The sequence below is a fragment of the Scyliorhinus torazame genome, chromosome 15 (assembly GCF_047496885.1).
Source record: "Scyliorhinus torazame isolate Kashiwa2021f chromosome 15, sScyTor2.1, whole genome shotgun sequence".
Taxonomy (NCBI): Eukaryota; Metazoa; Chordata; class Chondrichthyes; order Carcharhiniformes; family Scyliorhinidae; genus Scyliorhinus; species Scyliorhinus torazame.
In genome coordinates, this window is record NC_092721.1 from 24,565,116 (window position 1) to 24,581,534 (window position 16,419).

At 48.1% G+C, this 16,419-nt stretch overlaps 1 protein-coding gene across 1 annotated transcript in view; it reads right to left on the reverse strand.

The window, feature by feature from the left end:
* Window positions 1–216: 216 nt before the first annotated feature.
* The window catches only part of LOC140391562 (endothelin receptor type B-like), a 62,447-nt gene continuing 46,244 nt past the window's right edge, over window positions 217–16,419 (reverse strand). The window contains exons 6-7 of the mRNA XM_072476204.1: window positions 13,304–13,412; window positions 217–2,612 (exon numbers count right to left, since the gene is read on the reverse strand). Of these exons, the coding sequence (XP_072332305.1) occupies window positions 2,460–2,612; window positions 13,304–13,412 (262 nt within the window). The 3' untranslated portion in view covers window positions 217–2,459. The remainder of the gene's footprint in view (window positions 2,613–13,303; window positions 13,413–16,419) is intronic.

A 16,419-nucleotide genomic window follows, 5' to 3' on the forward strand; every position in this document is an offset into this window, starting at 1 on the left:
CATTTGCCGATGAACCTAATGTGTGTCATCAGAATTTTTTGGTTTCGATTCTCCAACTATCAATGATTGTTTATTGCTCATCATGTTACCAGCTTAACACATTTTAAAATAATTTAAATTAGTTTTTTTGCAGCAGATTGGTGACTAAATGAAAATAGAGCTTCATTATTGGCTGACTCGTAGTGAAGAAAAAGGCCCAGATTTAAGGCAAAAAAATAACTAATAAATTGAAATTTATTCAGTATGAAACATTCACATTTGTCCTGTTTTAAAGGCATTGGAAAGAAAAACACAATGCTTTACAATAAAATTACTGAAATGATTATGAGAAATATACAGAGGAGAATAATAAGCGTAAATCACCACTTTGCAAATGAAAACATTATCAAATTCTCGGACATGGAGCAATCATTTGTTGCAATACATTTCTGGCATATAGAAATAACAGAAATAATTCCTGGAATATGCAAACTGTGGTCAAGACAATTTATATTCATAAATGCACGATAGCTAACTTAGTGAAAAAATGTAGGTGTCATATAAACAATATATACAAGAAATTCAGAAAGTACTTAGTTCTCATTGATAATATAACACGATGAATCAAACTATGTGCCAATTACATGTTAAATAATTGTGTATTTTGAAATGATCTTTTGGAAAATATACATAATATTTTAACAAAATAATACTGCAAGGTTTTGTGGCTAAATGCACTTTTTTAAAACAGACAGGAACGTTATGACTTAATTTGCTGAAAATCTGGTCTGCTCATTGATAGTGAAGCCTTCGGTTCGAGCCAAGGTAGTGATAGGGCACAATGGTAAATATTAACATAACCTGGTAACTCCTGCTGTATGGTATTGATACAAGGCAGTGGGGGGAGGGGGGCGGGGCGGTAGCAGGGGAGGGGTGGCATATTTCCTTTTTGCTATTCATGATGAAATCGTAAACATCTTTGGTATAGCCGCATTCACAATTTCTCTCCAAATAGGAAAACAGGAGGGAGTTTCCATCCCACCCTTAATAGTTCTTCATTGAGTGAGCATGGGCAAGCAGAGAGAATGTTCATCCAGGAACACCAATTGGCTGAAGTAGGCCAGTGCATCAAAAGCTTCAGTGCAGAATGTTGCCAAGGATTAATATGCATTCACGATGGGTGTAGAATCACATGTGAATATGCACAGCCCAATTGTTTTATATTTTGAATAACGGGATTTCAATGGTATTATTTATTCAAATAATTGTCTTATGATGTTGTTGCAACGTGCATGATAGTGTTATAAAATACTCTTTACAATGTATGCCAGCTATCTGAGTAAGATGTAAATAAAGTAAAAAGGGGTAATGGGTCCAGCCCAAAATCCATTTCATCATAGAATTTACAGTGCAGAAGGAGGCCATTCGGCCCATCGAGTCTGCACCGGCTACCTGAAAGAGCACCCCACCCAAGCCCCCACCCCCACCCCATAACCCAGCAACCCCACCCAACATTAAGGGCAATTTTGGACATTAAGGGCAATTTAGCATGGCCAATCCACCTAATCCGCACATCTTTGGAGGAAACCGGAGCACCCGGAGGAAACCCACGCACACACGGGGAGAACGTGCAGACTCCGCACAGACAGTGATCCAAGCTGGGAATCGAACCTGGGACCCTGGAGCTGTGAAGCAATTGTGCTAACCACTGCGCTACCGTGCTGATGAATGAAATATTGTTCAGAAAGTTTGAGGAAATTGTTTTGCAGACAGAATGACGTATTCAGCTTACTGTAACCGATTTCTCAGCATTTAACATATACTAATTGAAACCGCGTCGTAGTATCTTGTGGTTCAGGCTCCTTAATTAGTGAATCAAACTACATGCCAATTAAATGTTAAACAATTGTGTATTTTGAAAAGATTTTTTGAAAAATATACATAATATTTTAACAAAATAATACTGCAAAATATTGTGGTTAAATGCACATTTTTAAGACAGACAGAAACGTTATGATTTAATTTGCTGAAAATCTGGTCTGCTCATAGAGAACAAAGCCTTTCTGGCCAAAGTTCGAGCCAAGGTGGTGATAGGTTGCAATGGTAAATACTAACATTTTGCAACAGATCAGGTTAGGAGTTGGGGACATTCTGGTTATCGGAAAGTGCAGAGTCGAACCAAGATCCTTAACAATGGTTTCCCCTGTCAGTTGGTCTGTCCACACTTTCTTCCATATTTATTTACTCCTTATAGACTGCAGTGAATGCTTAAAGGCTGTGTGAGCTTTTCTAGGTGGCGTTTCCTCGCATGACGTCTGCATCTAGAATACACGGCAGCATCTGCCCTTTGGGAGAGTTCAATGATTTGCAATTCGGACTGTTGTCTTTCATTATGGTAGCAATACGATTTTTGCTTTGTCCAGTTTTAATCAGTGCCAACATTCTTCCTTGAGCTGAATCTGTGGAACACTATCTCTCTATTACGATGAACTGTATTTATTACTGGAACGTGAATTGCTGTGGTCCAGTGCATGATCGATGCCATTTGTCTTCCACTTGATGCAGGGCTGTTTTTCATCCAGGGGCACCACGTGCATCATCGTCTTCCTCTGGAACCAGCAGCAAAGGCAGGACTGTGTACAACAAAGAACATTTTATCATTCCCATCACTGGTGAGAAAACCTAGAACGGCTTAGTGAACACTCTGTTGACTAGCATTCTTCAAGAAATGAAAAGATCCATAACCTGCGAACAACTTTATTGACAAACAACTTTGACATAGCTGAAGCGATTACACAAATTCGTAACATTAATAAGATGTAAAAAAGGACAATGAAACGGGTGTATTTTTTTGTTTATTTTCATTTATCTTATATTTTTCTCCCTTTCTGACTTTCTTTTGTTTTGATTCCCAGGTCATGGGTCGTGCCTGGAATTGTGAAGGGAGGCTGAGGAACATCAATGTTTCCTCGTGCCACTCTCAAATACGTGCATATTAGAGGTTGCCAGGGTGATTTGCCCCTTTATTTCCTCCTGCAACCTACTGGTAAAGGTCCTGCCTCGCACTCTGTGGGCGTGATCTACTGGCCGCGTTGCACCCGGGTGCGATGCAGCCAGTAGACGATGGGATAGGCCTCTCGCGGGCATCCCGGCAGCCATTACATCTCGCGAGATCTACCCAGATCTCGCGAGGCGTCGCGATCAGGATTCCGCCCACAATGGAACCAAGCTTTGCACACCTAAATACGTTTAAAACCCGCTGAGGCGTGCTGACCCAGGGTCTATCGGGCTCCCGGCATCTACCGGCCGAGGTGCTTGGGTGGCACTGCAGAGCTGTTCGGAGCACTGCCAGGGTGCCAGGGCAGCTGTGCGAGGGTGTTCAGTGCCAGGGTGGCACTACCAAGGGCCAGGGCCTGAGGGGGGCCATGCCCATGAAAGGAGGGTGGTGGGGGTGCAGGGCGATATGAAGAGGCATTTGTAAGGTTGTGGGGAGTGAAGGGTGGCGGTCCTGGAAGGGGGGGGGGATGAATGGGGGCATGGGATGGTCTGAAAAGGAGGGCCTTCAGTCACCCATAACGGGGTGACATCACTTGGGTGGGTTTGGGTAATACCCATGTGTGTGGGGGATGACATTGCCCATGGGGGGAGGGACCCACAAGCCCACTGGTCATCGAGTTCAGCTCCCCAATGATGAAAATAATAAGGCGCAATCTAACGGAAATATTAGTGTGGTAGAGAGCGGGAACTGCCGCGAGCTTCCTGACTGTCGACCCGGTGAGGCCGTCACCGGTATAAAATGTTAATTGGTCCACTTAATGAGGCCCTAGGGGCTTCATGCCAGAAATGACAGTCCTGCCGACTGATTCGCCGGGACCATGCGCACCAGCACCCCGCTCACGAAGGGGTTCAGCACTTCAACCGATCCCGCAGAGGTAAGTCCACACAGCATGCAGCCATGCAACTAAGGAGACCGCCTCCAAGAGTGGGGATGCCGACCTGGCCTGTCTGCTGGACGCGGTGGAGTCGCAACGGTGGAGTCGTAACAGTTCCCTGTTCCCCCGAGGGGCTCGGCGGGTCAGCCACAGGGCAGCCCGTGGTGCCTGGGAGGAAGTGGCAGCGCGGGGAGCAAGACCCAGAGGACCGCTACACAGTGCCGCAAAAAAGCAAAATTACCACCACTGTGCCGCACGGTGAGTTGACATTGGCCCCCGGCACCAGTCCCACCTTTTACCCCCGCCAACAATGCGCCTTGCACCGCCCCCACCCAGTACCATGCTGCGTCTCACCCCACCCATGTCCAGTAGTGGTGCTCAGCCATGCTTCCCTTCCCCCCCCCCTCCCCCCCCATGCGCTGGTGCATGATGCGTGTGGCTCATGTGTCCCCGCAGAAGAAGCTGGCCCATAACAGATGGGAGAGGGCGCAGATGGGCGGCAGAGTGCCTGACATCAGAATTCTCACCCCCGAAGATGAACGGGCCCTGGAATGGCCGGGGACAGAAAGGTCACCAACGTCAAGACTGGCGCCCCTCCCCCAGAGGACCGGTCACTTGAGAGTTGTACATGCAATCCTGCCTCCCCACTGGCCACATGTACATTCTCCCACAGGATCTCCAGCCGATGGCGCCAGCCCATCCAGGGTAGTTCATCCACCCCATGCCTCCCAAGAGAACACCTCGGAGGAGAGCTCCGAGGATGCCACCATAATAGTCGCGGCACAGCTATCATCCCCACCCTCCACCAGCGCAGAGCCACACACCCGGTGGGCGAAAGCAGTGGGCAGGCTTCTGGGGAAAATTCTGGTGAGCACCACACATCTGCTGATGCACATCAGGTGGAAGCAGGAATGCCCAGATGAGACAGCACTCTGAGGTCTGCTGGATCCCAGGACCCAGCTGGGTCCCAGTCAGATGCTGAGCCTCTGGACCATGGTTACCCGGAGCTGATGCAGTCGGTAGGGTGTGGCCGAGAAATTCAGAGGGGGTGTCAGCAACACTCCAGCAGGTCCACAGCCGATTGGAGGAGTCCCAAAGGCTGAGGGCGAGGAGATAGCGCTGACAATGTGCGGCACTGAGGCCAACACGAGGGTGGTGGCTGCAGTGGAGAGCCTGGAGCACAACGTCAACACCATGAGTGGTGGTGTGCAAGGAGTTGCCCAGTCGGTGACAGCCATGGTGAGCACCTCGACAGCTTGTCTCAGTCGCTGGGGGACATGTCCAATATCAGGTGGACCTGGCCGGGGCACTGCGGAGCATGGTGGGCATCGTTGCCGCGCTCCAGTCCATGTCACTGTCACTGAGGGCGATGGGGCGAACCAGATGGAGGATCACTGAGAAGGCATCGGGGTTGGGGTGGGGCTGCAGGGTAGGGGGGTGGGTAAGGGATTGGGTGGAGTGGGAGGCTATGGTAGGAGCTGGGAGGGAGGTGGGGAAGGGGGTGTGTGGGGTGGAAAGGGGGGTGGCATCATTGGGGCTCGAGGCAGGTGGATTCACTAGTGTACAACAATAAAACATCTGTGCCTCTGGCACGTTATTCTGCAACGTGAGCTGGCCTGACCCAGCCCCTCAGGCATGGTGGAATTGGATCTCACCCACACCCACCCAAGGCATTCCATGTGCAGGTGACGAGCAAGAACACGCACTTGGCAGATAGACATGAGATAGACTATGGTATAATGAGGATTACCAGTACCCAGCGCTCGGCGAATTATCATCACCCTCCTGCCCTCGACATGGACCCACTGGCAGTGCCGACACAGGCCGATCATTCTGGAGTGATGTATTACTGACCCTAGGAGGGTGGAAGAGGGCGTTTGGCGGGGGGGGAGGAGGGAAGGTGAGGCATGCTGAGTGGGGTATTTGGGAAAGGGTGTGGCGTGACATTGGATGGGAAATGGAGGAGGCGGTGAGATGATGGACAAAGCCACGTCCTACGTGAAGCGGGAGGATGCGTGCCCTCTGGCCCTCCGGGCATGCCAGACCCTCGCCACTGCCGCCACTCCTCCATCCTCTGGTAGGACCTGTGGGTCCTCCGTGGGCTCATCCTCCTGGTCCACCACCTCTTCGTCCTCCTCCTCGGAGTTGGCCGCACGTTCGTCCTCCACCACGTTGCCCCGCTGCTGTGCCAGATTGTGGAGAGCACAGCAGACCACCACAAAGTGGGCGACCCTCTGCGGGGGGTGGGGGGGGTGTACAGCAGGGCACCACCAGAGCAGTCGAGGCATCAGAACTGCATTTTGAGAAGTCCCATGTACCGTTCAATGACAGTCCGGGTGGCTTGACGGGCCTTGTGATATCGGGTCTCTGCATCGGTCACCGGCCGAAGATGGCTCCTCACCTCGTCAAATCCCCACAGCAGCTACTCCGCCAACTTCACATTTTTAAAAGGAAGCACTAATCAGCACCCGTGTGACCACTTGCTGGGGAGGCAGTTAGATCGGGGCTCATTCTCATTAATGATATGGAGATTGGCTTTAATTGGTGATTATCGGTTTCTCGCCGTGGCGGGATCCTGAATTCGACAACGGGAGCGGGCCAGTCACATCGGCGCCCGTCGAGTTTCCTGATTTTGGCCTCCCCCTCGATGTAACTGGCATGTCGCCAGCGACGAGGCTGGTAGATCATACCCTAAGTGTGGGCTTGACCAGGGAGAAACTCTCCAGGAACCAAAAGATGTGACTAAAGTGTGGTTAGATAGCGGTGGGGAACTCGCCAACAGAGCCGGGATGAAACCTCCAGCAAAACCCTCCACAAATGGCACTCAGAAACCTTTGCATTGGATCGTGCCCTGAGTCTCTTCCATTCCATCCTAACCTCCCACTAACTCCAAGTAACTCGCTATGTATGAAACTCTGTGCACTTGTTTGTGTTTAACTGGAGAGAATTGCTGCAAACTCTAGTCAGCAATCATATCTAGAATACTACAAATGCCTATCAACCTTTAAATGATAAATCACACCCATCAGAGAATGAACCATTCGTCCTTTGCATCTGTGCTGTCTCTTTGAAATAGACATCCAACTCATTCCACTCCCATGTTCCCCCCCCCCCCCCCCCCCCCCCCCCCCCCACCACCAATAGCCTCACGAGGATGTATTACCTTTCCACTCATCAAAGGTCAATTCTAGTTCATTCCCAAAGTACAAACACTCGGGCCGGGATTTTCCGCCCCCCACCCCCGTCACCCCTCACTCCCCCGGTGGCGGGTTTTCCGGTCGAGCGGAGGTGGCCCGCTCTTGGCTAGCATGTTCCCCAGCGGCGTGGCTGACGAGCCATGGAAAACGCCATTGCCTTCGGCAGGCCGGAAAATCCCGCCACCGGCCAATTGCCAGAAAACCTGGCTCAGGTTGCGGAGTTTAAATAAAACCTCATTGTTATAATTCTAATCAAATCCTCAGACAGAGATTCTCACTATTGACACAATCGGTTAACATGTCATTAAGTGACTATTGGACTAGATGCAAAATTACCTAGTTGCGTCTCCAAAACCTTCACTGTATCCTATCTTTTAACACTAAATGTAAATAATGCTGATAAAATAATTTACTGCTGTAGCTAAGATCCATAACTATAATTATGACACACAATTTGCATAGTTTTTAGAGATACATTTTATTATTAATTTGTTATAATTATCTTCATGTTGCTGAAATGAGTTACAAATCTGTTTCAGCCATAGTACTGGAATATGATTCATGCAGATTAAGTCAATTAGTAGGGTCACCAGATATTTTATCACAGGTGTTCCAGAGAGTACAGCCTACACTGTAACTCGGAGTTTTCATGCAGAGTTAAGCATGTTTAAACCGAGAATGATTGAAAGCATAGTGAACTTTGAAGTCTCGGGTTTGATATTTAAAACAATTAAAATCTGCTGTAGATATAAGCGTAAATATAAAGATGAAATATAAAGTTGCATTAAGAAAATTCACTCTGATATCAGTATCTGTACAAAGGTCCAGAAGATGGCTGCCTGGAATTAAGAGACTGTTTCACTTGGGAAGGAAAATAAGATAGTCAAGGTTTTGTATGCATCGGAGGACTAGTATGTCCTCCACAGTCATTTACAGGCTAGTTATCCATTTTAGGGACACTGTTATTATGACCAGGTTCTATCCTGTCCTATCCTGGATCATCCAGGAGCCTTTTTTGGATACGAAGGAAGTGGGGATCCTGCTTGAATGCGGCTAGCTAGCCCATGAGGAGCTGTGATTCTGAGAGGGACGGTTCTAGTTTTGTAATCTCTGTATCGTAATATCTAGTGCATTAATAAAGGTTTTCATTGTGTTTTCCTGCAATACTTACAATTTTAAAGTGATAACTTATTATATTACTGTTAATTTTCAGGCTGCACCAGATACTTCATTGATGTTGAGCACTGAGTACTTAAGCACTTACTCACTGTAAGCTGAGCTGTTGAATTTATAAACATGATACCTGTGTATTATGTGCCTGCATGCCATTGTAGTGTACAGTTGACCGACAGAACCAAGGGTTAACGTGGAGCTGGAGAAGAGCACACTCCGTGGTATGGTGTATAGAGTCACATGGTAATGGACTCAGAGAACAGTCCAGAGAGAACAATCTGGAAGCAGCCAACCTGCACGGAGCAGCAGCATGCATGACAGTACCCTGGGATCTGTGAATAGTTAAAGACTAACAATAAATGGTTCATGTTTAAACATACAAGTCTGCCGATCTCATCATTGAGACATCTAAAGGACCCATATTACTCGTATCTAGTGAAGCAAAGTCGGGACACCTTTGTTACAGGAAATAACTCCTCTAATCCTTCTGGTCAGTAACTGAAAACTGATCACTGTTGGACCATGGTGATTTAGACTACAATCGTGAACTCGGTATATTGAAATAAACACTCCCAATGAGTTATAATGTAAGTGCTATTAACTTAGAACAAACATATTGATGGTGGAACAATAAGAAATGTTTTTCTAACCCTCCAGAAACACAGAACATAGTACCTAATTAGCAAGACACAAGCTGAAGTCCCTGGGATGAGGGGGTTGCCCTTATGATGAGAGGCTGAGTAAATTGGGTCTATATTCTCTGGCATTTATAATAATGAGAGGTGACCTCATTGAAACCTGTAAGATTTGAAAGGGGCTTTATAGGGTGGGCACTGAGAGATTGTTTCCACTAATCGGGAAATCTAAAATACTGGGAGGGCCCAGTCTCAGAATAATATTTAGGTCTGAGTTGAGGAGAAATTACTTCACTCAAAAGGGTTGTGAATCTTTGGAATTTTCTATCAGAGGGTTGTGGATGGTCCATCTTTCAATATATTTAAGGCTGGGGTAAACAGAGGTTTGGTCTCTCGGGAAATTAAGGGATATGAGGAGTGGGCAGGAAAGTCGAGTTGAAGGCGAATATCAGCCATGATTGTATTGAATGGGGGAACAGGCTCGGCAGGCTATAAGGTCTACTCATTCTTCTACTTCTCATTTCTTGTGTTCTGAGTCTTCATTTGTTCAATTCTACAGCGACAGAACAATACTTGTGAACTAGCGAAAGAGTGCATTGTATATTGTTCCGCCTTTTGGGTGGGAGGGGATGGGGGACGGGGGGAGGCTTTTGAGGGAGCAGAAAGCCCAACAAACCCCTTCTTCTGTCATCAACCAACACAGTATTCTCTTTGGGATGTCCTCTGCCACAAGACCCAAGTTACTAAAGTTACTACAGGCATTTGGCATTGTTGCTGAAAAGATTCAATAATACTTGACTGCCATTTTTTAAAAAGAATAAATACTGATCTTTCAGCTCAACCATTAGAAATGATGGTAGGATCCGGGCTTAATACCACAGCCATGAATAAGCAATACAGTTGCAATCATTGTTTACAGGCTCCAGACTTCATGAAGGGAAAATTCCACATTGTGTCTCCAGCCACACATTTCTAATGTGACCCCTTTCTAACACAGAGAAACTCGAGTCTGCGGCAATCAATTCAAATTAACATCCTCAAAAACCTTATTGTCAAGCAGAAGGCACTGGAGAAAATTAGTTTCTCGTATGAAATGGATGTAAACAAATTGTGCTCAATCAGACTTGTCCAACGTCTTTGCATTGGTGGGGGGGGCACATTTTCATTTTTCTCAGCCTGGGGGGGGTTGCTAATGAACAGATTCCGGAAAGATAACGTTTGACATGGCGACAAGCAAGAATTTCAAATAAAAAGCCGACCTATGAAAAACAATTTGCTGAGCAAAAGAAAGTCACAATAATAAAATAACAATTTTTTAAAATGAGGACTAAATAAAGACGACCACGAGAGTGTGAAAGGGTGAGTGTGTGCGTGTCGAGCTCACTCCCAGCCTCAGGTGCTCACTCACTCACCCTCACCAACTGTGAGAGTGGCAAGAGTGCCTGTTTGTGTGTGGGGGTGAATGAGAACTCTGAGACTGGGAGTGAGCTCGACACACACTTTCCCCGCTCTCCCCATTCTCTCCCTCTCCCACACACACACCTCTCTCACAAACACACACACACCACTCATCTCACACACACACACACACTCCTGACCTCACACGTGCACACTCACTCCTCATCTCATGCATGCACACTCAATGTTCACCACACACACAATCACCCTCACAATCTCCCATACACATATCCACCCTCGTCACCCCACACACGCACTCGCCCTCCTCACCCATCAAAGACACACTCACACTCTTTCATCCCATGCACCCACACACTCAACCCTCACTCACTCTCACACCCACACTCACTCGCTCTCACACCCACACTCACTTACTCACTCCGACACAAATACTCACTCACCCAATCCTACACACACTCCCCTTTCCCCACCTGGCCTAGAGCGAGTCTCTCTTCCCCCAGTAGCCCAGCCCAGGATGAATCTCTGCTTCCCGTTCCTAGCCCAGCCCAGCGCGGCCCAGCAAGGAGCGAGTCTCTCCTTCCCCAGCCTGGCAGCCTCTCTCTCTCTCTCTCACTTTCTCTTTGATGCCTCTGCTTACTGCCACCAGTCCGCTTTCCCTCCAATAACAGGATGCTTCTCTTCCACATTTGTGGCTGATGGACTCACTTGTGACAGCAGAGGAACAGCGTGTGATTGGAGGAGCACTTTCTTCAAGAATCTTCCACTCTACTTATTATAATTTTCAAGATTACCTCCAGGGGCCACACTGGGGGGTTTCACAGGCCGGATATGGGCCAAGGGCTGGAGGTTGGACAAGCCTGCACTAAGTGGTCAAATCAAGCGGCAAACAAGAATGCTGGGTTGTTACTTAATTTAATCCCCTTGCAATTTCCATCCAGCTGTCCAAGTCCTTGGGAGCTTCCACCCAAACCAAGTTCAGCTCTATTGGGACAACCAAAAGGAGCAGGAGAAAGAGCCATTCCATTTCGCATGTGGTGGGCATGCTGTGCCTCAGGAAACCTCGGGTTCTATGCTTTGACAGCAATATGTTCAGCTGATTAGTCATGCCTCAATTTTTAAATTTTCACCATTGTGTTCAACCCCTGCAGATAACTGTAGTTTTCTCCACCCTGACAACCTCCCAGGATCTCCATACCCACTGAATCCTGGTCGCTTGAGCTTCGCTGATTTCCAATGCCCCTTGACTTGGTCTTAAACTGCCGTGACCCTAAACTCTGTCATTCCTTTCCAAATCTTCTCCACCTCTGACTGCTCCATAAAACCTACTTCTTTGATCAAACTGTGGGTCACCTGCAACTACTAATCTCATGTTTTTAAAAAATGTGCGTGACCAATTCATTTAAGGACTTGGGGCCCTTGAAATGTATTTGGTGCGACGACACCTAGTATGGTAATTTGAATGGCGAGCTTGTGCTTGGCTCGTGCAGCTGGGCAGCTTGGAAAAGACACTGGTCACCTATCCCAATATCTGCAGGTTGCCCAGTGTCAAATTTCATTTGGTGTTTCCTTGGGTCGCCAAATGTTAGAGGCACCAGATAAATGAAAGTTGTTGTTGGAGGATCCTCGTCCCAGGGAAAGCTGTGCCAATTTAATTCTGGAGACTTCAGTACAATCTTCAAATGACCAGCACCAACTATCGTGTTGAATGGTTATTTGGAACCAAATTCTAGCACGTTATCCTTTTTGCAATGCTGCATGAAAGGTATATTAAGGTAATTATAGAGACGCCTGTTTGGCTGCAGTCAATGAGATGCCCTGGCATATAGGCCCTGGCGTTACTTGCTGCCATTGACCCTAGTGTTATGGCTTCTGAAGACACTGGGCCAGGACACACACAGAAGTTCACCCACGCCATTTTCTGTAAGGACACCTGCAGCAATAATGCAGTTGACCGTCCGCACATGCAGGGGTGGTAAAAGTCAGACGTGGCCTAAAACTTGTCAGAAACCCCTTGTTGTCCAGCTGTAAGACTGGCCTGTGAGTGTTGCATCATGAAGTGGCACAGAGGGCCACCTTCCTCAGATGCATTTGGTTTGCGACCACCTCACCTTTCAAGAGACATCAAACCGAGGGTTTTCTTGTTTGTCTACCGACATAAGCTCCTTTCCCCTTCACTTCTGCCTGCCGCATCCCAATCTCCTGTTTATGCAGCCTTGACAAAGGCTGATGATGTTTTGCAATGCTTTCAGTGGTTCTTGGAAAACATGCAGAACTTACTTCATGTTCCCACCTTGTGACATTACCCTATTATTGTCCTGTCACATTACATTGGGCAGGATGCTCTCTCCAAGAGCCGGTGTAGACTCGATGGGCCGAATGGCCTCCTTCTGCACTGTAAATTCTATGAAATTCTATGATATCACTTACACAACGTCCCTTTCTCAACATTCCTGGCAGCCCGAGGGTTACAGAAATCCGTGTTCGGGTTTGTGAATTAATTATGAAAATGGGCTCGGCCCAGGGAATTGAATGCTATTTACACTTGCCATTTAGGCTGGATTTGCAACAACTCTGCACCAAGGTTTCAAGATTGACATTGACCCTTTGATGGACTGAGAGCCATACAATCATAATGGCACAGAAGGAGGCCATTCAGTCCATCGAGTCCATGCTGGAGCTCTGTTGGTTTGTCGCAACGCCTATAAAAAGTCCAAACGCCCTGATATGATTTCCAATTTGTTCTTTGAATTTTTAATTTCAAAATTTAAGGATACTGAAAAAGTACGAATAATAAGCTGATGAACATGACTTTGATTAAATAACTGTCGGTTACGTCTTAAATTGATTAATATTTAAAGCTCTATCGTTAAATTCAACTTTTAGTCATAAAGCTTCAACTTTAGCAGCAGCTGCGAATCAAACAGTAAGCGACTTAGGTTGAAGATCTTCAAAACAATCACGTTGCTACCTGAAAACAATTCTTAAATCTCTTGCTGACAAAGTAGAGAGCGATTGGATTGATGCAGGAGTTTAGGGAAGCCATATTGATGCCAATGTAGTTCATCACAAGGAAATAACTGAAAGACAAAGTGGAAAGGATAGAAATGGTCATTTAGAGACTTGAAACATTTTATTTTGCTTGCAAGTACATATTAAAAATTTCAGGGGCTAATAACTCCTCTCACTCCATGTGCCTGTGCGAGTGTAACTCCAACAGCACGCAAGAAGCTTGACACCATCCAGGGCAAAGCAGTCTGGCATCCACCGTTTTAAACATTCACGCCCCCCATCACTGACGCACAGCGGCAGCAGTGTGCACCATCTATAAGATGCACTGCGGCCACTCATCGAGCCTCCTTTGACAGCCCTTTCCAAACCTTGGAGGAAGATCTCTTCCACCATGAAAAGCACAGGCTGCAGTTGCCTGGGAGCACCAACCGTCGCAGGTTCTCCTCCAAGCCACGCCCTGACTTGAAACCCTGTGGCTGTTCCTTCACTGGCGCTAGGTCAAAATCCTGGGACTCCCTTCCTAAAGGCTCTATGGTTTTACCAACACCAGCAGCACTTCTGAAAGGCAGCTCACCGTCACCTTTTCACATGCAATCAAGAACGGGCAACTAATACTGCCCTTAGCAACTACACTTAAGTACGATGAAAAAATGGTAAACACGGTTGCATTGTGATTAGCACAATTGCTTCACAGCTCCAGGGTCCCAGGTTCGATTCCCGGCTTGGGTCACTGTCTGTGTGGAGTTTGCATGTTCTCCCCGTGTCTGCGTGGGTTTCCTCCGGGTGCTCTGGTTTCCTCCCACAGTCCAAAGATGTGCGGGTTAGGTGCATTGGCCATGCTAAATTATCCTTCGTGTCCAAAATTGCCCTCAGTGTTGGGTGGGGTTACTGGGTAATGGGGATAGGGTGGAGATCTGGGCTTGGGTAGGGTGCTCTTTCCAAGAGCCGGTGCTGACTTGATGGGCCGAATGGCCTCCTTCTACACTGTAAATTCTATGTAAAAACATGTTTTAGGTGCTACTCAACCATTGGCTTGATTTAGCAGGCCCGGTTGCCCCGGGCGCAAATCCCGTTATGCTCGCTGAATCTCACGAGAGGGCCATAATGCGATTTGCACCAGCGAGATCTCTCTTAGAGACTTTCCCCTCACCCCGTGCTGGTGAGGTGATTAACATATACTTACCGGGCGTGACGGCGTAGCATCCGCCCATGTCTTATCCTCCCACCCAGTCAGCATGATGTCACGCTGCTGCAAATCTCTACTGGTTTTCAAAAACTGAGAACTAATCACGATGACCACACCGTGGGGTGGTGGTGGTGGGGGTGGGGGTAGTATAACTCTGGGTGGTGAGGGACACAGCCGGGTAGTGCCATGTGTGTCTGAAATAAAGGGTGAACTTAAATATGTCACAGCAAATACCGATAAATAGCAAATGGATTGCCAAATGAATGGGGCTGCACGGTTGCACAGTGGTTAGCACTGTTGCTTCACAGCGCCAGGGTCCCAGTTTGGATTCACGGCTTGGGTCACTGTCTGTGCGGAGTCTGCACGTTCTCCCCGTATCTGCGTGGGTTTCCTCCGGGTGCTCCGGTTTCCTTCCACAAGTCCTGAAAGACGCGCTGTTAGGTCATTTGGACATTCTGAATTCTCCCTCTGTGTAACCGAACAGGCGTTGGAATGTGGCGACTAGGGGCTTTTCACAGTAACGTCATTGCAGTGTTAATGTTAGCCTATTTGTGACAATAAAGATTATTATATTATATTAGATAGTCTATTTTAATCATGTTGCCTGTAATTGGAGTATTGACCAAATATCTGCTCCTCTTCCAAAAGGCAAAGGGATATTTTGCATACAGCTGAGCAGACTGTGTATCATCTTATCCTTTAGACATTGCAGCATTCCATCATATCTGTACAGCCTTTGATATTTGTTTAAATTTATTCATGTAAACATCAAGTGTATGTAATGAATAAAAATGAGTGAATCATTCATTAGGCTCAATGGTCCCCTTTCAGCTGACGGAGCTTCCTCAAGAGTGGGGAAATTGTCGTTATTCTGGTTCAAATTGACAATACTGTCTGTGATTGTGTTGGATGAAAAAAAGAATTGATTTGCATTCCTGATGGACACCCAGGGGTCAGGGAAGGTTCTCTGTTCAGTGTTTCACAGGATGATGTCCTAGCTACTTTGGGTATATCTTGGCTGCCCACTGCGGTGAATCAAAGAACCAAAACGTCACATCAGCCGACCTTTTGGAGGTTCAGGCCATTAGACACGATTTGACATCCAAACATCTGCTGGTCGGGAGCTGTTATGCCATCTCCCACTGAGTGTATTGGCCAACCAATGGATTTATGGTTGTGATCAATGAAACCCATAGTCCTCCTGCCCTGGACATGGCCTTTAATGTTGGAGACAATGGGCGGGATTCTCCCAAATTCCCCGATGGCCCGACAGCGGCGTAAAAGAATGGCGCGGCCCACTCCGGCATCGGGCCAACCGGAAGTTGCGGAATCCTCCGCACTTCCGGGGCCTATGCCGGCGCTGGAGGAGTTGGCGCTGCATCAACCGGCGCTGAAGGGCCGGCGCGAGTTAGTGTATGCGCAGAACCGCAGGCGTGGTTCCGCGCATGCACAGACTGGCCGGCGTATTCTGGCGCATGCGCAGGGGGGCGTCTTCTCTGCGCCGGCCATGACGGAGCCCGACAGGGGCCGGCGCGGAAGGAAGGAGTGCCCCCACGGCACAGGCCCGCCCGCAGATCGGTGGGCCCCGATCGCAGGCCAGGCCACCGTGGCGCCCCCCCCCCCCCCCTCCACCCCGGGGCCGGATCCCCCTGCGCACCCCCCGAGGACCGCACCAGCCGGCCTACCAGCCAGGTCCCGCCGTGTGGGACCATGTCCATTTCACTTCGGTGGGACTGGCCAGAAACCGACGGCCGCTCGGCCCATCGGGGCCTGGAGAATATCCGGGGGGCCACTGCCAACGGCCCCCGACCGGCATGGCGTGATCCCCGCCTCAGCCTGAAAACCGGCACCGGAGATTACGACAGCCGGCGTCGGAGCGGCAGGGTGGG